Below are 21,482 nucleotides of genomic sequence, written 5' to 3' on the forward strand. Positions count from 1 at the left end.
AGTCACTAAGGTTTGAGTCACTATGATTTGTCTTGACTCTCTGTGTCCGATCCACTCCGATCATGTGTCCGATCACTAAGATCATCAGAGTAATCATGACCAGCATTAAAGCCCAAATTAAGTCGTCAAAAGTGGGACTTGTAGACTCTACCCAACCTGAAAAGTTCAGGTCACCATTGATAAAATGAATCTTAAACACACGTCTGATTGTCAGTAACACGAGCCGGCTGACTACAGTCACTGTTCAGTTAACTGGAATGGAGATAGACAGCTGCTAAGGCAATTTCAAGGTTTGATTGTGTTTGTTTACTTTTATTAAGATTGTTTTTTTTACGATAATTTTGTTCCTGCAGTTGTCAGCCTCCATTCCTGTTACAGGTTAGTATTGCCCGTCTCTATTTCATCAAGATGTTGCCTGTTTCAGCTCTTTTACTCTGACTTTTCTCCATGTAATAATACTGTATATGGCTTCACTATAAACTACGCTGATTTTGATGTGCACTTTGTCAGCTAAACTGGTGCGTTCAGGACACGCTGGGACTGACGTCTGTCCATCTTGAGTACCTCGACGATCTGTCTCTGAGAAGACACGATACGGGCAGTCCCCGTGTCCTCTACTGGAAGACAGAATGGACGAGGCAAAGGCACCTTTATTTGTATAGCACAGTTCATATCCAAGGTGCTTTACAGAGTACACAGTGGCAAGCACAGAAACGAATGATAAAAACAATAAAAGCAAGCAAAAGCACAGAGTAAGAATAAAAATAATAAAAAGAGCATGTTGCTTTCAGCACCGCAGCGAGCGCCGGTATAATAACACATTCAGCTTCTGTTGCTTTTATTTGCTGAAAGACTGAACGAGACTTTGACGGAGACAAATTTAGTTGCTTTTTGTTGCTAGAAATCAACTGAACAGATTCTGAACGTTTTAATTTGTTTTCCAGGATCTGATGACAGCCTCATGTATGTTTGCATTTGTTAGCAGTGCTAGTGCAAGTCAACGAGGATTCAGCTGTAGCAGAAAACAAAAAAAAAAACAAGTGACCCTTCGTTTGTATAAAGATAACGAGCTTAGTTTCCTGGTAAGATTTTTTTAACCAGGTTTTCATCAAACCTTTTGTTTTCATTCATTCATCCCCAGGTATTTTATTTCTGTTAATTTATTTGACTTTGTATGTCTATTTATATGCATTTGGATCACATACTGTCTTGTTCTTTTGGTTGTCTGTGTAATAAGTTAAATGTGAGAAATAAAAGTTTGGAGAAAATATGATTTCTTGTATTTTTTACTGGTTATATTCGTTTGGAGAAAATATGATTTCTTGTATTTTTTACTGGTTATATTCGTATTTTTTGTAAAAATGTGTAATATTATAACACCATTGATGGGATTATTTGTTCACAAGTTATGTAATGTGTATGAATTGTTTATTAGTTAGTTATGTTTTTTAAAAAATAAATAAAAATTTAGACACAGTGATGGAAACTGCAGTTTCTCGAACGTCCACTGGCTACAGAGTCAGAGTCAGTCACCTGTGGGTGATGTCATGCATCCAGCGTCCATTCTTTATACCGTCAGTGTTTGAGCCAGAAGTGACCTGCCCGAGGATCTAATGCTGCGAACTGGCTCGTATGGGGATAACACTGGGTTAATGTAGTCAGGGGCCATAACCTGACGGGCTTTAAAAGTGATCAGTAAAATCTTCAAATCAATCCTAAAACACACAGGAAGCACACTACCTGTTAAATATGTGGATGTTCCTACACCAGAACATATTGTACATATATTTACACAGTATATTCTCATATTTAATGTTTGTTATTCACCAAAACACCAAGACATATTGCTTGTATGTGAAAACCTTATTGTATAGGAGGTTTGTCTAGATCTAGTCTTAAAGAGTAAGTTCACATATTAGGTATTTGTCTTGGGGTTATTGTTGTATAACAGTAAACATAGTTAAAGTAAATACAACTCAATACACAGAGCGTGGTGGGTGTGTTGGGCCCAACAGCATTTTCTGCAGTGTTGTCTGTACCTTTTTTATACCATATATCATAGTTCATAATCCAGATTGACCTATGAAATAGATACAATTTATACATAATATAACAACAACAACAACAACAAAAATAGCTTTGGAGCTTTGAGACTTTTAGATTATTTTCAAATTTGTGCCTTGTTTATAAAATGTTAAATGCTTTGACCCCTCCTCCACTACGTGACTTTGTGTATACTCGCTCAGTCAGCTCTATTAGATCCTCCAGAATATCCTCTGTACCACATTGTACCATTTTGTTCTGCATTGCATTTGCATTTGCATTTGTTCTGATCTGCATTTGGGCGATCAGCCTTCTCTGTGAAAGCCACAACTCAGTGGAAAGCCCTACCTGACGATATAAAGAGCTGATGTGCTATTGTGTGTGTAACTTTGTATTTTGTATTATGTGTCCTGTGTGGTTTATTTGTTGTTTTTCTGCTTTGTACTGTTTGTTATTGTGCTGTAATGTGTTTTAATTGTGTCTGCTGATGAAAAGTAGCTGTAAACTAACTCTGGTGCAGTACATCAAATGTAATTGTTTATGTTTATGTTTAATATTTATTCATTCATTAAATGAATGAATAAATAAATTTTATAGTCTATCTGTAAAAAATCTATATCCATAGAGATACACACAGAAATGTGTATCACATCAGATGTACGTCTACACTTGGCTCCATTCTTGCTCATGTACATCATGCACACAGTTAAAAACAACAATCAGATCACAGACTGTGAAGTTTATTATGTTAAATGTACTCAGGCGGTACTCGGTCCTCCAAAGCTCTCAGCCCAGCGTTGCAGCAGGGGTCCTTGCAGCTAATGTTTGTTAGCTCATGTGCTAACTAGCGGGCTAGCAGCTACGCACGCAGTCAGTCGTCGGGACAGACGGAGTGTCGGTGGTCGGTCTGTGCGGAGAATGAGCCTGAAACATGTCAGGTTAGTTTGTTTTCTAACAGACTCGCCCACACACAGACGCCAGCTCGTACAGACACGTGAAGCTGAGTCACTTTGAGAGCTAGCTGCATCGTTTGGTAACCGTTACCTTTTGTTTTTTTCCGAAGCTAACGCGGCTAGGTGTTTCGGTTAAACGAGTGACCGTGTTAACTGGTGTAGTCTGCGTTGTCGTAGTTACGACAGGTGTTGAATGCTTCTTTTTTTGTTTAAGTCTGTTTAAAAAAAAATAAACACACTTGATTTTGTTTCAAAAGATGTCGTAACTACGACAACCACGGGCGTATTCATGCAAACGGTCACCAGTTAACACGGTCGCCCGTTGAACCGAAACAGCAGCAGGAGGAGGAGGGGGGGTGTAATTCCTGCGTTTACGGGAGAGTATTAACGCTAAACTCTTCTTACAATGACTTTAATTCAAACCAACAAAGCGTGATATGTGTTTTTATACATATGTGTCGTGTTTGTGTTTTATTGTGTCGGTTTGGTCACCGAGCAGACGTCAGTAACAGCTGCTAGCTAACGTTACTTCCCACTTACGAGACGTTATTAAACGTTACAAATATCAAATGACACATTTCTGGCTCCAGGCCGAAGTAAAGAGCAGCTCGGTTAGTTCATGTTGTGTTTGTCTCCAGCCTGTTGACGTTAAATGTGTAGTTTTTACCTGTCAGGTGAAGAAACAAACCGTGTAACGTCATTTAAAGGAAGTTAACCCAGTGTTAAGGTCCCAACAAGCTTGTTAACTAGTTAACATTAACCCTGGTTAGTTATGTTGTGTCAGACATCTCTGCTCTTTGTCCTCCTCCAGCTGCGTGGACGTAAACACAGCACTGCAGCTCTGCTTTTATTTTTTTAATAGATAGATAAATAGATATACTTTATTTATCCCAAGCTGGGAAATTATAGTGCAGCAGCAGCATTACACAAGGTGACAAGTGACAACAAAGAATAAAAATATACTATAAAGCAAAATATACATAATAAAATATCAAAAAAGCAATAGTAAATAAAATAAAATATATAATAATAATAATTAAGACCAAGTCAACCCAGATTCATGTGTTTGGATACGGTACACACATCCCTGTACCTGCACGGGTTTGCTCAGTGCGTCAGACACCTTTCTTTACAAGGAAGTTAATGTGAATAGTTGGCCAATGTTTACTTTTGCAAGTCATTTAAAAAAAGGCCGGGGCTCGGATTAGTCACCATGTTGTTACTGTTCCTCTTTCAAAATGGATTGTTTCCTTGAATGTGATAGTCTGCACCAGATCAGAGTTACTCCAAAGTGAATATATGTATTACAGATTGTTTAAAATCTAGATTAATCTCACTGTAATCATGGAATTAATCTAGATTAATCTATTCAGAATATGTGTGCTACCTAAGTAAGTCTTTGAGAACGGGTTTCTTCATCCAGGTGGCACATTAAGACCAGAGGCTTGCCTCCTGTTTCCAACATGCATCACCGACTCTTTGAGAAAGCTGTTCTACTTTGATACGTGGTGATTAAAAAATAAATCTTGTTCACTAAGATGTACTTGTGTTTTCAAACTGTTTATTCAGTTAAACATGAATTTTGAACTGTAAGCCCACATAAGAGTTCGTGATGAACTGTTTACAGTCGGTAAGCTTCGTGTCGATCTTCCACCAGTCGCTCAGGCGGACCAGCTTGTTCACATTTTCTGGTGACAGACTAGATCTCCTCTTCTGCACAATATCTGCAGTTCGGCTCGGTATACATCCGCGCTGAAATATCAAGGTGAAATTCGTCATAGTTTGTGTAGTATAGACCCAGCTCCCCCAGCTCTTTGAGAATCGCCCGATAAGAGTCTCATGTTAACGCCGATAACGGCCCACCACTAATAAATATATAAACAAACATATGTAATTCTCTGCAATCCTTAAGTATTATGTTACACTTTCTGCATCAATGTCAGGTAGTAAAAGATGATGTAGTTTGAGGTTATAAAGGACAAACTATACAATACACAAACAAATGAGTGGCATGTGTGTGATGCGTGTTAATGATGAAGTGGTGCCAGCTCAGCTCAGATTTGTTTGGTCCATAACGTGTCATAATTTTGTGAAAAGGCTCATTTCTGCTTTTTAAAAACCAAACTGATGGATTCAAATAGTTTTTATTGGTTAAAAGCTCAGATATATTCAGTTTAGTGTCATGGAAGATGAAGAACAAGCTGAGATAGTTTGCTTTAAGGAATGATGTGAAAACACAGCTCTTTCCATTTATTTGAGTCCATTTTGGCCGTGAGCTGCAGGGGTGTCAAGAAGTTGAGCCAGATACAAAACACAGCTCGACATCAGACTGCATCAGTCAAACTCCTCCACAGTCAGCCTGAAATGTGTCCGACACTGAGACTATCCAGGTGGATTCACTGACTAAACTCTGACGCTCGACCTGTTGTGTTCTGGCTTCGTTTATTTCATGAACCAGCTTCCAAATCTGAGTCTGACTCGCAATTTACGCTGCAGTGAATGAGAGCGAGGGAGCGTCTGCATCGATAATGCCGGGTAATCAGTAAAATAAAAAGTTACTTCTCGATTGTTTCACAGCGGTTACGTCCCGCACAGATAAACTCTGTGGTGATTTGCTGCAGCACCTGATCCTGTTGCGTGTAAACCGGACTGTATGGTTCAGCTCGTTCTAAGAACGGATACCTTTGTCAACATGCAGGAGCAAGAGTTAGGTAAAGAAAGTCAGGACTGTTGCAGTCTTTGCAAACACAGTCGACTTTAAAGTATGTTTACTGTCGCCGCGGGGATGTTTGAAGTCAGCACGATGCTGTTCTTTGTCATATCTGATAGTAAACTGAATATAACAACATCACACATTGGACCAAACAGTTAATCGATAAAATAACAGGTAGATTCATTGATGAATAATTGTTGTTGCAGCTCTAGTTTGACCAGACTTTCCCTCTGCTGTTTCCAGGGATGACCTGACGACATCTAGCTTCTTCGACCTGTTCCTCCATCGTCCTAGCTCTGTCGGATAGGACGACCATCCTACATCTCACAATCTAAGTCTGCCACACCCTCTTCCTTCAGATACCTCAAACATCGCCTGGACTGAGCTGTACCGGCCCCACAGAGAGCTTCAGCCTTCTCCTCGCATTCAAAAAAATAAAATAAAAGAGACGATGTATTGCCTACAGTGGCTACTTCCTGTGCTGCTCATCCCCAAGCCGCTGAACCCAGCGCTGTGGTTCAACCACTCCATGTTCATGGGCTTCTACCTGCTCAGCTTCCTGCTGGAGAGGAAGCCCTGCACCATCTGTGCCTTGGTCTTCCTCGCCGCCCTCTTCCTCATCTGCTACAGCTGCTGGGGCAACTGCTTCCTCTACCACTGCCAGGACGCAGCACTGCCGGACGCCGCCCACGACCCGGCGATCGTCGGGACCTAGGAGAGGAAAGGGGGCGGCAGGGGTAACGGGAATGGGGAAGACGAGGGGGTGAGAAGGGTGACAAGGCATTGCTGGGGAATTATACTGCCATGCTGTAAGAGTAGATGGGGCAGAGAGCGCTCGGCTGATGAGGAGAAGAGCCGGTTTTAGAGGATAATGGGGAGCTGTATTGCCATGCTGTAAAGAAAGATGGACTTGAATTGAAGTGGTAGTAGGAGACGGAGGGGGATGTCAGAGGAGACGGGGAGAGGGGCATCCACACATGACGTGCTAAGAGGAGGACGCGTGAACTTTCTGAGGAGGAATTTAAATGTCGGCGACTTTTTATTCCAGCATTTGAATGAACACTAGACGTAACACCTAAACCTAAAGTGACCGCTGTGTTTCAGTATTCTGGTTCCTTTCTTGACTTGTTTACTTCCAGCATTGCTCAAAAGAGACACGACTCTCTCCAAACAAACAACCTGTCAGCTCGTCTTTTTCCATCTCTTTTTAGAAAGACGACGCGCTCCACCTCAAACTGCCAAAATTCACACAACCCCCCAGTGAAAGCTCCAGACTCCAACATTTCAGGTTTCGCTGGTAGCCGTGCTCGCTTCTCCTCCTCGTACCGTTTCAGTTGTTGACAAACTTTTGTACGCCGGGTAGTGTTAAAGAAAAAAATCAGCATTTCCACAAGCGACACATCTTTTAAAGTCCGACCTGACCGAAGTCCCGTCGCCTCTTTGGCTCTGCACACGTAAACGCGACCATGGACAAGGAGAGCACACAGACACTGGACAATCAATAACTATGCTGTGAACTGTTTCTCCTTTTTGCCGCATCGCCACACAAACGCACCTCAGGAGGGTGTGATAATGCTGAGAAACTGTCCCGCCGTCACTACCGACCACGCTCTGCAGCTGCCCCCCCTCGTCTTCCTCGTCTCCTCTTCCTCCTCCTGCCTCGGAGTGAATGTCACCGACCGCCAGACTCACCATCTGAACTTTTTCTTTTTTTTTGTGCATGGGTTGCCGTTATTTTTTTTCTTTTCTTTTTCAAGTTCACACACGACTTTTAATTAATTAAAACAAAATGCTGAAGGTTTCCAAAGGGTAGTATAATAATCTGGATGTGTGTGTGTGTCGGAGTGTGTGTGAAAGAAAGTTTGTGTTAACGTGCGATAGGAGTGTATTTTTGTGTGTGCTCATGACATGCTGATGTAAAAACGTGGCGATACACGAGGTAACGTAGCATACGTCAGTATTTCCAGCATCAATGAGTAATACAGAGTGCTGGTTGAGGAGATATTCTCGCTGTCATTAAGTTTCCTCGTGTGTCGCTGCTGTAAGTGTTATGTTTAGCTGTCAGACACAGGCTAAGGTGTTTATACTGTGTACCTATTGGTGTGTGAGTGTGTGTGTGTGCGTGTGGCCTCCTGTCGCAGTGCTGAACATTGCTCACTGCTACATTATTGCTTTGGTTTTAATTTAAATAAAGTTTTTCCTCTCAACGTGTTAAAACATGTGCAGCTCAGTGTTGTGTTCATGCCCATCCTTAAATCAAATATAAGTATTATGTCAATAGATCCTCCTAAATGTTGCACACCGGCCCTTTAAAGTCTTGAATTTAACTCTGCAAGTATAAATGGAGAAAGTGTGGCATCGTGACAGCAGTCGCACTCCAGCGTGAGAACAAAACTGACGCTCAGACAGACAAAACTAGAGCTGGATGCGAGTTTCAGATGATGCAACTGAAGTGTAAGCGAAGCTAATGACCTGCTCCCGTTTCCCCCGCAGAGTTAAACATCATTATTCACCTCCTCTTAATTGATATTTTTCATCCTGGAACAGCTGAAAAAGTCCTGTGTGTTTTATAAAACAGCACGATGATTTATTGCTTCTCGGAGCCGAGAGAAACTTCGTGCTTTACTATTTCTATTTCTTATTTTGTGAGCTTATAGTTATAAACCTCAAGTGGGTGCAGGTCAGATTCAAAGCATTCAGAGACTATTTTTATGCCATAAAAATATTCATTGATTAGAGCCACAGATGCTCCAATCATTCTTTTATCTACTGTATGTTCAATGTATCAGGGGTGCTGCCTTTATGTCAGAAATACCTTTAAATTATAATGCCATCATTTTTTATAGAAAGATTTAATGAGTCTTTGCAAATCTGTAAAGGCATAAAAGCAGCAGGTTTAATAAGCGTCTCTGCAGTTTAAATTAAAGCAGCCTGACGTCAGATTTGATACCAACCCATAGCTCATCGCTGCATGGCGTCGCCTCTCTTTCTTTCCCCCCTCGCTGCTCAGTCTCAAGCTGTTACTGTCAAAAATAAAAAGGCTTAAAAAAAGCCTGAAAAGAGCACAGCAGCCATGGTGAGTGTCCTTTTTTCACAAAAGTGAAACGCTTCCTTTATTTTTTAAGTATTAAATGCACTATAAAGTCTCGATAATACACATTTTCTGTAAGCAAAATACATCCAGCTACGATATTTGTTCAAACCAGGTGGTACGACGTCAGAAATCTAAGTCTCGATTCAAAGTGCAAAAGTTAAGAAATAAGTCCAGAGGCCTAAACGTGTCACAGTGTGTTACTTTGAACTTAACGGACACATTTCAAAAAACACTACGGAAGCACCAAGCAGTCGTGCATTCATGCATTTTTATTAACTCTTTTCTTGTGATGAGTAATTTTGTTTTCTCAAATGATTTATGTCATTATGTCGAGATAACAAATGGTAACAGAGATCCACGTCTTTACCCATTTTTAGATTAGCCCGGAGGCAGAAGAGGCAGGACCGCCAACCAGACTTTGAGCTTCAACACAAAGCTTCAGAAACCCGTGGGTGACGTCACGGGTACGCCGTCCATTCTTTGTACTGTCAGTGGGTCGCACATTGTTGGCATGTTCGCATTTAGCTCGTAAAGTTCTGTCGCACACATGTATCCCTCACATCTTTACGTCCTTTACCCTCCTGCTGTCTTTCCTTTGTCAGCTCTACATTCCTCCGTTACCTTTTTATCATCTTTCCTTGCATGAAAACAACGCTGACGACAAACATTCTGACTTCAGACATCCTGCTGCTTTTTGCAACAGCAGCTAAAACAGAAAAAGTGCTGCAGCCTCAGAGACTCTCAGCTGATCAGTTTGCCGATATCACTAAAGACAAACAGAAAACTGGTGTTCAGCCGTCAGTGCTGGGAGGTATACTTAGTCAAATATATTCTACATCCATACAAACAAAGTTATTGTCTTTACAAATCTCCAAACTATCCGGTCCTGCATGAGGTCGACCAAAACAAACCACGCAGAGTTAAAACCCAACTGTGCTTCTTGTTTATGCCCTGAATATTTTCAAAGTTTGGTTTTAGGAGCTGATCTGACTCATGATCTGAAACAACAATAAAAAAAAAGGACAAACCGTGTCCTCCCTGTGCTGTTTTACATTTTGGCATCCACTGTGAGATTTTGGCGGTGTGGCTGAATTGAGTCAAGCTTTGGTATTCTGAGAATGTTGATTCCCTTCTTTATATCGTGAGAGGAACGTGATATAATTTGATAATTCCCTGGCACATTTCTTACACCAGAAGCTTTCCAAACACGATGCAGAGTTGATCGAGGCTGGAGGAAAATCAGACTTCTTCCCATGCCATTCACTGACCCTCCAAACATTCCTTAAATATCCCCGTCAGAGGGGTCCCAGGTCAGTTTACCCACAGCCAAATCTACTCTGTGGTTAAGTGAAAACATCCTCAGGTCAGGGCCCTTCCCAAACTTCAGTTGGCTTAGACAGCCAGCAGAGGACAGCACCTGCCTGTGTCTCATGATGATACAAAGCTGGGTCCATACAGACTGACCCCGCTGCCTTCAACAATGAGAGAAACCTGGGACACATCGTCAAAGGAGACGAGGAAACTGATGCACGACTCATGATTTAATGCAGGATGAATGCTTGATGCTTCATAGATCTTCAGCGTTAACTCAGTTAATTTCATACATATTAATGAATATGCCATCAAACTAGCTGGATTACAATGTCACAGACCCGTTCTCTCACTTAAATGTTTGTATCTGACCACTTGCTGCTTCCAGCTCCTTAAATGTGATCATTTAAGGGGTAGACTTAATTTCATATACATGGCTAGAGATGTGAGGAGTCTGTGGGCAAGAAAACAAGGCAACAAAAAGGTGGATCAGGACCGAAGGGCGATGGAGAAGAGTTGTAGGTGACCTGTGAAGAGAAAGGGTTTGAGTCAAACTGGATATCTTTGGGTTTTGGCCTGTTTATAAAACAACACATTTTAAAATGTTGTTATAAAAGCCTGGAGTGAGAATTAAAACTATATATAAGCCATGTTTTACTACACCCACTTCCCAAAATGCTATTGCATGCGCACAAGATGCAATTTGTTGAGAGAGATGTTTAGGTTACATGGACCTTTACGTAAGACGTGCTGTACTGTGCTGTATGCATTCAACAGAAGCTTCTTTATGGTGAAGAAATCGATGCCAGGTTACAGCTGATTTGATAGTTTTAGTCCTCAGTGTACAGTTGGTGGCCTTGGTAGCTCAAAGAATATGTGCCCAGCACGAGCCTCGCATAATACCTGAAGTAGATGCATTGCACAAAATGTATCTCGTATGCACACTAACCTTTCAGATGCTCGATGTATTAAAACGTGGCCACAAAATGTTTTTTTTCTCTCCATAAATTAATAAACATGGGAATGAGTTGTATCTTGCGTGCACGCATCAGCATTTTGAATGCTCGTTGTAGTAAAACGTGGCCTAGATATACATTTTTTGTCTTTTCTCCACATTTTATAGACAAAACAAAAAATGATCTGAGAAAAGAATCTGCAGACTAACTGATAATGAGAATAAGGGCTAATTTGATTGCATGTAAATGAATGTAAACATTCGATCATCCATCAAGTGTTCACACTTATGGTAACATGAGTCATGCATTCGATGTTAGACTGTTCATACATGTTTGGATAAGTTCCCTGTGTGCAGTGCTTCAGGATTGTCACGTCCTTAAAGCTAAATCGATGAATGTATCTCACATGGAAACACTTTTTATCACCCTGTTACAGCTCGCTGACAGAAAGCACCCGTTCAGCACAGCAAAGTGAAAAACCCTCTTAAATGCAGCTTGGCTGCCTGCCAGAGTTGTTTATACTGTAAATCCTTTGGCGTCCCTGAATGTCACAGCTCCTGTTTGTGGAAACATTTTCAGCAGCCATTTTATGTTCCTGCTGCTAAACGTTCAAAAGCTCCTGAACACAAGAGAAGTAAGTAGAGCTCAGAGGAAAAAAAAACTGCCACAGGTGGATTCGTAGACTCCTGTCCCTCTATTCAATGTGACTCTCACAGGCAGGTTGTTTGGGGCTGTTATTAGGGATTTATTTGGTCCCGCAGGCTTTAATGTTCATATGATATTTTAGATTTGCAGTACACACATGTGAAATGATACATTCTCTTTCATTTTCCATAAAAAAAAAGTCCTAACACAGGAAAAGCAGAAATAATTTTAAAGCTGCACAAAGAATTTTAGCAGGTTAAATAACGAAAAAAGGGGGGAACTCCTTCTTTAAACTTATATTTCATCATAATAAGATCCCAGTAAAGTTCTCTGGTGACAGGATGAAGCAGAAACATCAGCGAGCGATCCATCCAGAGAAAGCTAGAGTCACCAGATCTTCGGATCTCCCTCTGCGCTCGTCTCTTTGGCATTTCTTCAAACAAAAATCAGAAAGCGCGATGTGTCGTAAGCTTTTATCCAACTCCAGCTTTGTCTCTTATCCTGACAGTCAGGATCATTGAGACTCTTAACAGAGACGCTCTGCCTGCTTTAGGTCCAGACTTGTTCTCCTATAGAAAGGTGATCTCGGTCTCTTCGTTCTGATAAGCCTCCTCCTGCATCTCAGTGTAAAGCTGGTCCATCCTCTGGAAGGCCAGATAGCCCTTTTTACCTGCAGATAGACAGAATAACGTTTAACAAAATATCATACAATAAAACACAAATCAATGAAGAATAATTCATGTTTGTACCAAAGGAGAGGACGGTCTCTTTGGCAGCGTTTCGAAGATCTTCATCCGACGATCTCCACAAATCTGCTATGAGGTCCACGCTCTCTGTCGCCTGGTAAACGCACACACACACACTAGAAAGTTGATAACATACCACCCGGTGGTGGAAACTGTATTTCTGTGAGCGTTGCTCATATGTGCTGCTCACCCTGAGGCATTTAAGAGCCAGACAGGAGCCTTGCTGGATCTGAACATCAGTGCTTTTCAGGCTCTCTGTGTAGTAAACTAGCGCCTGGAGGAGAAGGTGAACACAGAGAGGTAAGGAGGTTGCTTTCGTTGTAGTAGCTGCATTATCGTATTTATTTGGGCAAGGTAAATCAAGAGAGGGAAGCTGCCTGAGAGTTAATAAGACTACAGCCATGCTAGCGGCTCTCTGCGGTACAGTTTCACACCAGACCAGAGGCAGATTCATTCCATATTATGCCAGGAAAAGAAATCTGGCCTCCCGCCTCATCCAAAAATGGGCAAATGTGATGGCACCCACCTGTCAATCAAAGCATCCACGCTCTTAATCCTGCATAACTTTAAGCCTTGATATAATGTGAACAGGTGAGTTGTATATAAATTCATCCTCAGTACAGTTGTCATGAACGGGGAAATTAGCTACAGAGACCAAAACTGTTTTTTGTACCAGGCTGTAAACATGTTTATTTCTGCTGTCTAACATGGGGACTTATGGAGACTGACTCACTTCTGAAGCCAGCCTCAAGTGGACATTAGAGGAACTGCAGTTTACGGCACAAAGGTTGTCGCTTAATTGTGAAAATCATGCTTGGAGACTGAGCAACTAAACAATGTTAGGAAGCTCTTCCCGTGTCATTTCTGGTGAACAGGGTAAACATACCTGACAAACAACATGTTGACATTTGCTAAACAACATTAGAATTTAGCATGGCTGTAATCTTCTTACACTGATTGGCTGACGTACCTTGCTCCTGAAGGCTTTGCATCCTGCAGCTCTGCCAAGACAGTTGGCGGCAGCTTTGCACACTTTGTGGTTGGAGTCGATCTGCAGGGCGGCCAGAGCCTGCAGCGTGCATCCCAGTGGGAGGAGCTCCGATATGCACCGCCCCCTCATCTTATTTAAAGCCCGCCTCCTTTTGGGGCCCCTCATGGACGACAGGACATACTCTGGAACACACCAGCGAACACAACCAACTGAGTAATGCGCCTAATTTGTGCAATTGTGAAAACCACAAGTTTCATTTAAAAGCTGCTCTGGAGTGAATCACACGGTTCTCATCAGCAGTTGGAGTTTGCCCAGTTATCACGGGATAACAGATGTTCACATTTCTATTTTTCTAAGCACTTCCCATCAATGTTTGCCTAAAAGCAAAAAGTTCAAAGTTCATTCTTGACCATGGAAATAGGCCAGTGTTTAGAATTTACATGATATACATGTTTACTTTATGAATATCCATTTTATACACACTGATAAAACATCACAACACGCTTGTTTTACATTTTATTTCACATGAGACAACCTGAAAATCCTGCAAATGCAATAAAACGAATAATACTGAAGGTTAAGCAGCTAAAGATGTTTTTAATGACCAATAACTGAAGCGTAACATCGATTTTTTTGCATCTCAGAAAAGCAAATTCACTGTTATCTAAGCTTTCTCGTCTTACTTGGGCCGTAAACTCCGCCCGCCCGGGGGGTTTAAAGTGAGTTGAGACAAATGGTAAGATTGATTTCAGGCTATATTTGTGCAACATTGAATTAAGCACACAAACACAGTTGTTGTTTTAGAAGTTTAAGACGTGTCGTGCTGTGCAAACCAAATGTTTAATAAACAGCAGACATCGTGGAGGAGAGGAGAGGACAGGAGAGGAGAGGAGGGAAGGAAGGGAGGAAAGAAGGGTACATCAACATATTGTGGCGAGAAGATGAATCAAACTTAAAAAGATCCTCTAAAGAAAGATGTGGCCCTACGCCTGCACACACACCCAGTTTGTTTGGTGTCACCATTTGGCAGTGATGTTGACAGATGGTCCAGATGCCTTTAGCAAGCTGGAATCTCTGGAACGTTCTCGGATCCTGAAGCTCTCTTGTACAACTATCAACATACCGTTCCTCAAATTCTCACAACAGACAAACACACACACATATCTGCATACACAAACTTTGGAAACACTTGTGTGTTGTGTGTGATGCCAGTGTTCCCTGGTGGTCTGTAGTTATTAAAACCACATTTCTTATTTAAGTATCAAAGCATAAATCAGTATTTTTTGTGATTTAGTTTCACGGTACAGCAAGTATCCAACTGAAACGAGTACTGTAGTTTTTACAAGTGCGATTATCACTAGAGTAAAATGGCATAAAACTATTTGTTGTACCTTCTTTGGAGAGGCGTGAGATGTGCTCTCCCAGGTCCTGGATGCTCCAGCGTTTCAGATACACTGACACCTGGAAGAGGGTGACTCTCTCCGGGCTGCAGACCGGCCGCAGGCTGGGCACCACCCGACAGGCCGCCTGGAGCTGCTGCAGGAGCTGAGAAAACACTGCAGAGGAGCAGAGGACGGACAAAAGCCAGCTCAGTCAACTAACACTGCTTCTGACTGGTCAAACATCTATCAGCAATGCTAGTTTGTTGGTCATTGGGTCTGTTGAGAGAGTACCGTCTGCGCCACTGATGCAGCGTATCGATGCTTGATGGGACATTTAAGAAATTCTGATTCAAGTGTTTGTGTAAGAAAGGTGGAACATGGTACCTTTCTCTGATTGGCCGGGCTGCTTGGCCTTCACCTTGTGCGTGTAGCGTTTCTTCAGCGTCCTGCTTAAACTGTCCGAGTGGCAAAAGAAAGGAGAGCTGCTGTCGTTCGTACACTCCTCCCAGAACAGCAGCACATTCCTCGTCCTCTGGGCCTTCGGGAGGACTGAAGGTGAAGAAAAAACGGAGGTTTACTTTCATTTATCCCAAATTTGGATCATTGATGCATTGATAATAGACAGATAAACACATTTTCCACTGACTGTCACTAGCAGAGATGTTGTCGTTCTTCTCTAGCAGCAGACAGCTGACTCTGTCCAGGACTTCGGCTTGCAGGGCGATTTCGTCCAGCAGCTCCTTCCTAGATGGGCTGAAGTTGGTCGTTCTTGTCATCTGAGGAAACATTGACAAGCAAGTTTGAGGAGACAAGGGTGGAGAAGGTGGACAAGGGCAGAGAAAAGAGAAAAGAATATCTGCCTATATATTAAGAGAGTTTGTGCTGCCATCTAGTGGTTCCTGCAGGCTGTGCATACATAATCCTGAGTTTACTTAGGATGCACAAAGACCTCAGATAAATCTAAACGTACTGTACCTGTAGCAGGATGCAACATATATCCAGGTGATTCTCAAGAGCCAAGTCAAGACCCCAATTCCCAGAAGTCAAAGGAGCGACGACCAATTCTTCCTCAGAAGCTGATTGGCTGTTATCAGAGACGAGCCCGAGGCTCCTCCGAGTGCTCTGCTGGAAAGAACTGATGCTGACGGATGAAAAAGGACAGATGAGTTGTTTCACATCAAGTCAGTGTTGAGGAATTTATGGATCAGTCTGTGAACTCACCCGCTGTCTTTTAGTCTCAAGCTGCCCAAACAGGAAGTGTCATCATCTGCATTGAAGTCATGTGACAGGAAGTCAAAGCTGCCCAGAACTTCCTCCACAGCCAGAGTCTCCTCTGAGGATGAGCTTCTCAACAGGGAGAGGTCGTTCTGGGGGAGAACACCATAGAGCATGAAGATCCCACACGGTATGTTCACTGACAGGTGTGTATAAGTACACGCAGGTACCTTCAGTATGGTTGCCAGATGCAGTATCTGGTGGTCCAGAGCTCTCAGCTCCTTCTCAGAGCAGCTCTGGTTCTGGATTGTCTTCTCCAGCTCTGTGAACAGAGCTCCCAGCCGGAGCGCCTGGGTCCTGCGCTGGACACCGCTCACCACGGGCCTCCCTGATGGGGTCGGTGCAGCAGGCGTGGGCGATGAAGGGGTTTCAGCTGGGGGCTGAGCAGCGGGTGTGGGTGAGTCAGGGGCAGAATATGACTGAAGTTCTGGGGAGTCCTGGAACAAGACACGTGGAAAAGTTATGCAACTGCTTTTCTGAAGAGCTGAAGACGCCACAGAGTGAATTTATGTACATATATCAATGTGTGCAGTCGTGTTGTTGTGAGAGACACTTTAATGGGACACATCAGAGCTTTGCATGTGTTGTTGTGTTAAAATCAGGTAACCGAGTCATGAGTCAAGAGCAGGGTTTGTTTGTTTCTTACCTGAACGCTGACAGTGTCGGTTGGTCCCAGAGCTGCACTGTGCGTCTCAGGCTCCGTTTCTCCAGCTGTGTTCTTTCTAAGGATGTCCGGAGTGCTGGACCTGTAATGGTGACGCAAAATACTGTAAACACCCGATGAAAAAAACCCCTCTAAAAACTCTATTACAAACAGTACTACATATTAAACTAACAGACATTCAGCATCATTATTTAGCTATAAAAAAAAGGTTGAATTTTAGTTTTTGTCACTTCCTTTTCCCTACAAAAGCAACAGTAGGTAATCAACTGGGAAAATATCATCTAATAGTTTTCCTTGTCAGCTTTCTTTACGAGATATTATGGGATATTCTTGCATTCTTGCAAAATTACAAATTACATTGTTTCTCCTAAGTTCTCAGCTCATGAGATGTTGACATGTTGTAGATAAATGGTTCTGACGGCACTTCAAAAAACAAGTTAAAGAAATTAAACATTGTTTGCTCTCGAGTTCATCCTCACATCTGCAGAGCCAGCAGGGAACCAGTTTTACTCTCCGCTGGCGTGGAGCGAGTATCCAACACGCTCCCCCACTCCTCTCCGTCTTTCTTTCTTTCGTCCTCTGCAGAGACCTCCAGGGATTCTTCCTCCCCGAGGGACAGCTGAGTCTGGCTTCCTCCCAGACTGGTGCCTTGACTGTGGCTGAACGGGTAGCTGTGAGTCCGCTTGAGACTGGTGAGGATTTCAATTTCACACATAAATCAATGTTTTAATTCAAATATACATGCCTACATGTCCCAAAACTCTTTTTATTGGACCCAGAGAGATGAAACTGACACTGATCTTCTCATCTTACTCTGCATAAGATTGCAAAGACGTCTACATAGAGGCCATAACCTGAGAGGTGCAGCAATAACAGACATAAAGGATAAGACTGGCATTATTTAATCTTCTCATTATAACTGAGAAATCCCATGAAAGCAACATTTATCTCAATTTACGAACAAGCATAGTCTATGCAGGCTCTGTATATCACCAAAAACCACAAAGATACCTGAGCATGTAGGGGCTTTGAGGGCTGTGGTTGGACGTGATGGAGGTGTGCGAAGGGTCGGACAGGTAGCTGAGCAGAGACACGCCTCCTCTGTTGTGTCGACTCTTAGACACCAGAGACGGGAGGGAACCTTCTGGATCCCGCAGATCACGCACCATCGACTGAAGAGGACGAAGAAGACTCGCATATCAATGGAAATATTAACAGAAATTAAAGCAGTTGTATAAATGATGGTTCACCTGGCCATAATATTATGACTGATTTAATATGATTGATAGAAAATATAACCCTGATTCCAACAAAGTTAAATGTAAATTTAACTTGGAGGACACGACGTCTCTGATTTCCAAAAACTATTTCAAATTTGACGCTTTCTCACTTTGTTTGAGCTCAGAGAAGTTTCTGGCTGTTGCTGATATCCGTCTTTCTCTTTGCAAGGTCGAGTCTTAACTTCATTTGTAGATTCGTAGAACGGTTTTCTGAAGTGTTCCCGAGCCTGTGTAGTAATATTCTTTATACAATCATGTCAGTGTTGGTTTTCAGTCTAGTCCCTTACGTGCAGAGATTTCTCTGGCTTCTTTTCATGACTTGATGGACTATAGATGGTGAAATCCATAAAGTCATTCAAACTGTCTGTTGACTAAACATTAAATAGCTCGTCTTACACAGTTTTACACAGCGTTCAAACCTTTTTGGAATCAGGGTTGTAAGACACGACGGACTACATCAGAATCCATCAGACATAATTGATCAAATAAAATGTGTTAAATCATAAAACTGCCATTGTCGTTTCACATTAAAAGCCATTTACTTGTTACATTTACACTTATGTACTATATGTTATGTTTGTACAGTACATTGGTCAGTAAAGGCCTTAAAGTCCCCCCCCCCCCATATGTCAGTCCCACCAGGATTTCACGGGCCTTTTTTGAGATAGTTGTGGCCTAAAATCCCTGATGTTGCATGAGGTTTTCAAAAAAATTGCGGTGAAAGTTGTGGTGGTTTTTACATTTTTGTTGCGGGAGGAAGTGAAAGTTGCGATAAGTTGCGATTCGACAGTCGCGCCGGGGGCAACCGAAACAACCCGGTACCAAGTAGTATCAAAACGGGGCCTGTCAAACGATACCTGCAATCGGTTCTTTTTGTACCCAGATCAAGAAAAAAACTACTGTTTCTATGGTTTTGCTCGCAGCCAATCACAAGCATTCTTCGATTCAATGCACCGTGTGATTGGTCCACCAATCATTTGTATGGTAGTAAAGTGGGTTCAAACCATGCGGAGTTGGCTGGTTATCATTATGAGATGTCGGTGACATTTACGCAACCGATTTGCTTTCTTTTCACATGATCAGTATTAAATCAAGCTGAAAAAAAGTATCGAATGAAGTACTCCATTAGTATCGGTATCATTTTAAGGGTACTAGTATCGGTACAGGGTAAAATTTTTAAACGATACCCAGTCCTAGTCATGGCGCACCAACACGAAGGGACCTCTCCCTGGCACTGGCTGGCCCCCACCGGGGAGAGGTCCCACGAGGGGATCCTCTCTCCCGAGATGAATCCCCCGGGCAGACTGCGCGGAAGTTGCGGAAAAATCGTGTGATTGGTTAAAATTGCAACACCGCCCTGAATTCACGGGGATTCACTGAAGTTGCGTTGAAGTTGCAAATTGCAACATCATGAATTTCCCACGAGGGTCTGACTATACTCAAGTGATTTATTTAATTTTCTTTTATTTATTTTGAAAGTAATAACTTACAACTAAAGACTCTTTACATTTAAAGTTTAATTGTGTGGTGTTTTATTTATTTAAAAGCATAAACAAAGGGAATATCACAAGAGTAACCCAGGCCCCCCCTATATGTACATGAGGCGGGTGTCACATTGAGTTCTCTTGCTTGTGGAGCTGTGTCAGCCGTGCCTACACGTACCAGGATGCATTGCATGCATGAATCCTGACGCTGGCTGAGCAAGATAAATTAACAGCTGGGTGCTAATCAATGTTATATATTGTTGCCAAGCAAATGAATTCCTGCAGTCTGACCATTTCTTTTTTACACGCAGCATCTACATCACTGTACATGAAATGAACACTGGTGCCGGAAGAAGATTTTGCAGGTTATTAAGCACAGAGACTCACTATGAAGTATTTCTCGGTGAAGGAGGGGGTGCTCGGTGCCGTCCAGCTGTAAACTGAACTCTTCCTGCTGGACACCGACTGCCTGCTGACAGACAGCGGCCTCATCTTCTCAGTGCTGTCAAACGGACTGCAGGTGCAAAGACATGTGCAAACATTTAGACACAAACACACAGAATATATACTGTATACATGTATGTATATATATAAATGTAAATGTATAGTACACAAGCATGTGGCACTAAACCAGCAAATATTACTGATATTTAATATCTGCAGTTTTCCAGACTTTTCCGAAGTTTTGATGCTTTTCCAGATGTGAAGAATTTCACGGTCTTTTCTTTACCTTTCCTCACTCTGTGGAAATCATGATAGTATTGTGTGTGCACGCTACATGTGAAATTCATGAAACGTTTTAGTCACAGTTCCTGTAAAATTCATAGATTTTGTGCTTCAATTGATCACAGCAGTGCAGGTTTAACGGCCTCTGAGCTCACTGAATTTATTGGTGTATTCCACAGACTGTGTAAAACGTGGATGTCGTATCCGTGACGTCACCCACAGGTTTCTGAAGAGCTGCTGTGAAGTTCAGTGTGGTGCCTCTGCTGCCTTCTAGCTATCAAACGATCATCGACCATCTGTAACAGCACCCACGTCAATCAAAGCAGGCTGCTAATTATTATTTATAACTTTAAGCCTTAATATAATGTGAACAGGTGAGTTGTACATAAATTCACCCTCAGTACAGTTGTCATGAACGGGGAAATTAGCTATAGAGACCAAAACTGTTTTTTGTACCAGGCTGTAAACATGTTTATTTCTGCTTTGAACATGGGGACTTATGGAGACTGACTCACTTCTGGAGCCAGCCTCAAGTGGACGTTTGAGGAACTGCAGCCAGTTTTTGCCATTGGCTTGACTTCACAGTCAGGGAGGTTGCCGTTTGTTTCATTCGTATTATTTCAACACTAATTATCAGTGTGTAAAATGACATTTAGATCTTTGAGCAGCTGGGAGGTTGTCTGCTCTTCATCAGCAACATCCTGCTTTATATTCATCGGTTGCAGACTTTAACACCTGAGGGCTTTGCCGTGAAGTCGCTGACTTTTCATTTCCCACTGCAGCCCGCTGCTTTATTTTGTCACGTAGGTTGTAAGAGTTTAAATGTAGCCGAAACACTGAAGGAAATCATAATAATGCAACTCATTTAGAGCAGAATATTGTGTGTGTGTGTGTGTGTGTGTGTGTGACAGCCACAGCAGTCTTTTGTTTTGTGAGTTCGGCAGCCTCGTGTGCATTAGTGTGATTTTCCAACTCTCTGGAGAAAATCCATGAAACGTCCTCCACCTGGCGTCTCTAAACCTTGAAATGTGATCTGTCATGGTGTAAGGACACAGCGTAGGGTGTGTGTGTGTGTGTGTGTGTGTGTGTGTGTGCGCGCATGATGTACACTCTGTGTTCAGCGAGCTGCTCAGAAACAGCTGGCTCAGGTTTCAGGTGTACGGAGGAAAATAACAACAGACTTTGCAGGACAGCTGGATGTGAATCTCCTACAAACCAA

General features: G+C 42.4%; 2 protein-coding genes across 5 annotated transcripts in view; one reads left to right on the forward strand and one right to left on the reverse strand.

Moving 5' to 3' along the window:
• The first annotated feature begins 2,812 nt into the window (after positions 1-2,812).
• On the forward strand, positions 2,813-7,926 carry blcap (bladder cancer associated protein). 4 transcript variants are annotated; one of them, XM_019272687.2, is made up of 2 exons: positions 2,813-3,076; positions 5,953-7,926. In XM_019272687.2, exon 2 carries the CDS (start codon positions 6,161-6,163, stop codon positions 6,422-6,424), a length of 264 nt encoding a protein of 87 aa, XP_019128232.1. In that variant the 5' UTR covers positions 2,813-3,076; positions 5,953-6,160; the 3' UTR covers positions 6,425-7,926. The 4 variants fall into 4 exon arrangements, with proteins under 4 accessions (XP_019128232.1, XP_019128231.1, XP_010745424.1 ...); XM_019272686.2 differs by having other exon boundaries at positions 2,813-2,981; positions 5,916-7,926; XM_010747122.3 differs by having other exon boundaries at positions 2,814-2,981.
• Positions 7,252-21,482, reverse strand: part of ripor3 (RIPOR family member 3) — a 60,705-nt gene continuing 46,474 nt past the window's right edge. The window contains exons 12-25 of the mRNA XM_019272697.2: positions 19,925-20,051; positions 17,785-17,945; positions 17,253-17,462; positions 16,756-16,855; positions 16,280-16,546; positions 16,056-16,201; positions 15,810-15,975; positions 15,481-15,610; positions 15,219-15,383; positions 14,844-15,008; positions 13,432-13,634; positions 12,652-12,735; positions 12,465-12,555; positions 7,252-12,385 (exon numbers count right to left, since the gene is read on the reverse strand). Of these exons, the coding sequence (XP_019128242.2) occupies positions 12,285-12,385; positions 12,465-12,555; positions 12,652-12,735; positions 13,432-13,634; positions 14,844-15,008; positions 15,219-15,383; positions 15,481-15,610; positions 15,810-15,975; positions 16,056-16,201; positions 16,280-16,546; positions 16,756-16,855; positions 17,253-17,462; positions 17,785-17,945; positions 19,925-20,051 (2,116 nt within the window). The 3' untranslated portion in view covers positions 7,252-12,284. The remainder of the gene's footprint in view (positions 12,386-12,464; positions 12,556-12,651; positions 12,736-13,431; positions 13,635-14,843; positions 15,009-15,218; positions 15,384-15,480; positions 15,611-15,809; positions 15,976-16,055; positions 16,202-16,279; positions 16,547-16,755; positions 16,856-17,252; positions 17,463-17,784; positions 17,946-19,924; positions 20,052-21,482) is intronic.

This window comes from Larimichthys crocea, chromosome VI, assembly GCF_000972845.2.
Source record: "Larimichthys crocea isolate SSNF chromosome VI, L_crocea_2.0, whole genome shotgun sequence".
Taxonomy (NCBI): domain Eukaryota; kingdom Metazoa; phylum Chordata; class Actinopteri; family Sciaenidae; genus Larimichthys; species Larimichthys crocea.

What these genes read in the sequence shown, in the direction of transcription:
- blcap (XM_019272687.2), top strand. Translation starts at nt 6,161, where the DNA reads ATGTATTGCCTACAGTGGCTACTTCCTGTGCTGCTCATCCCCAAGCCG.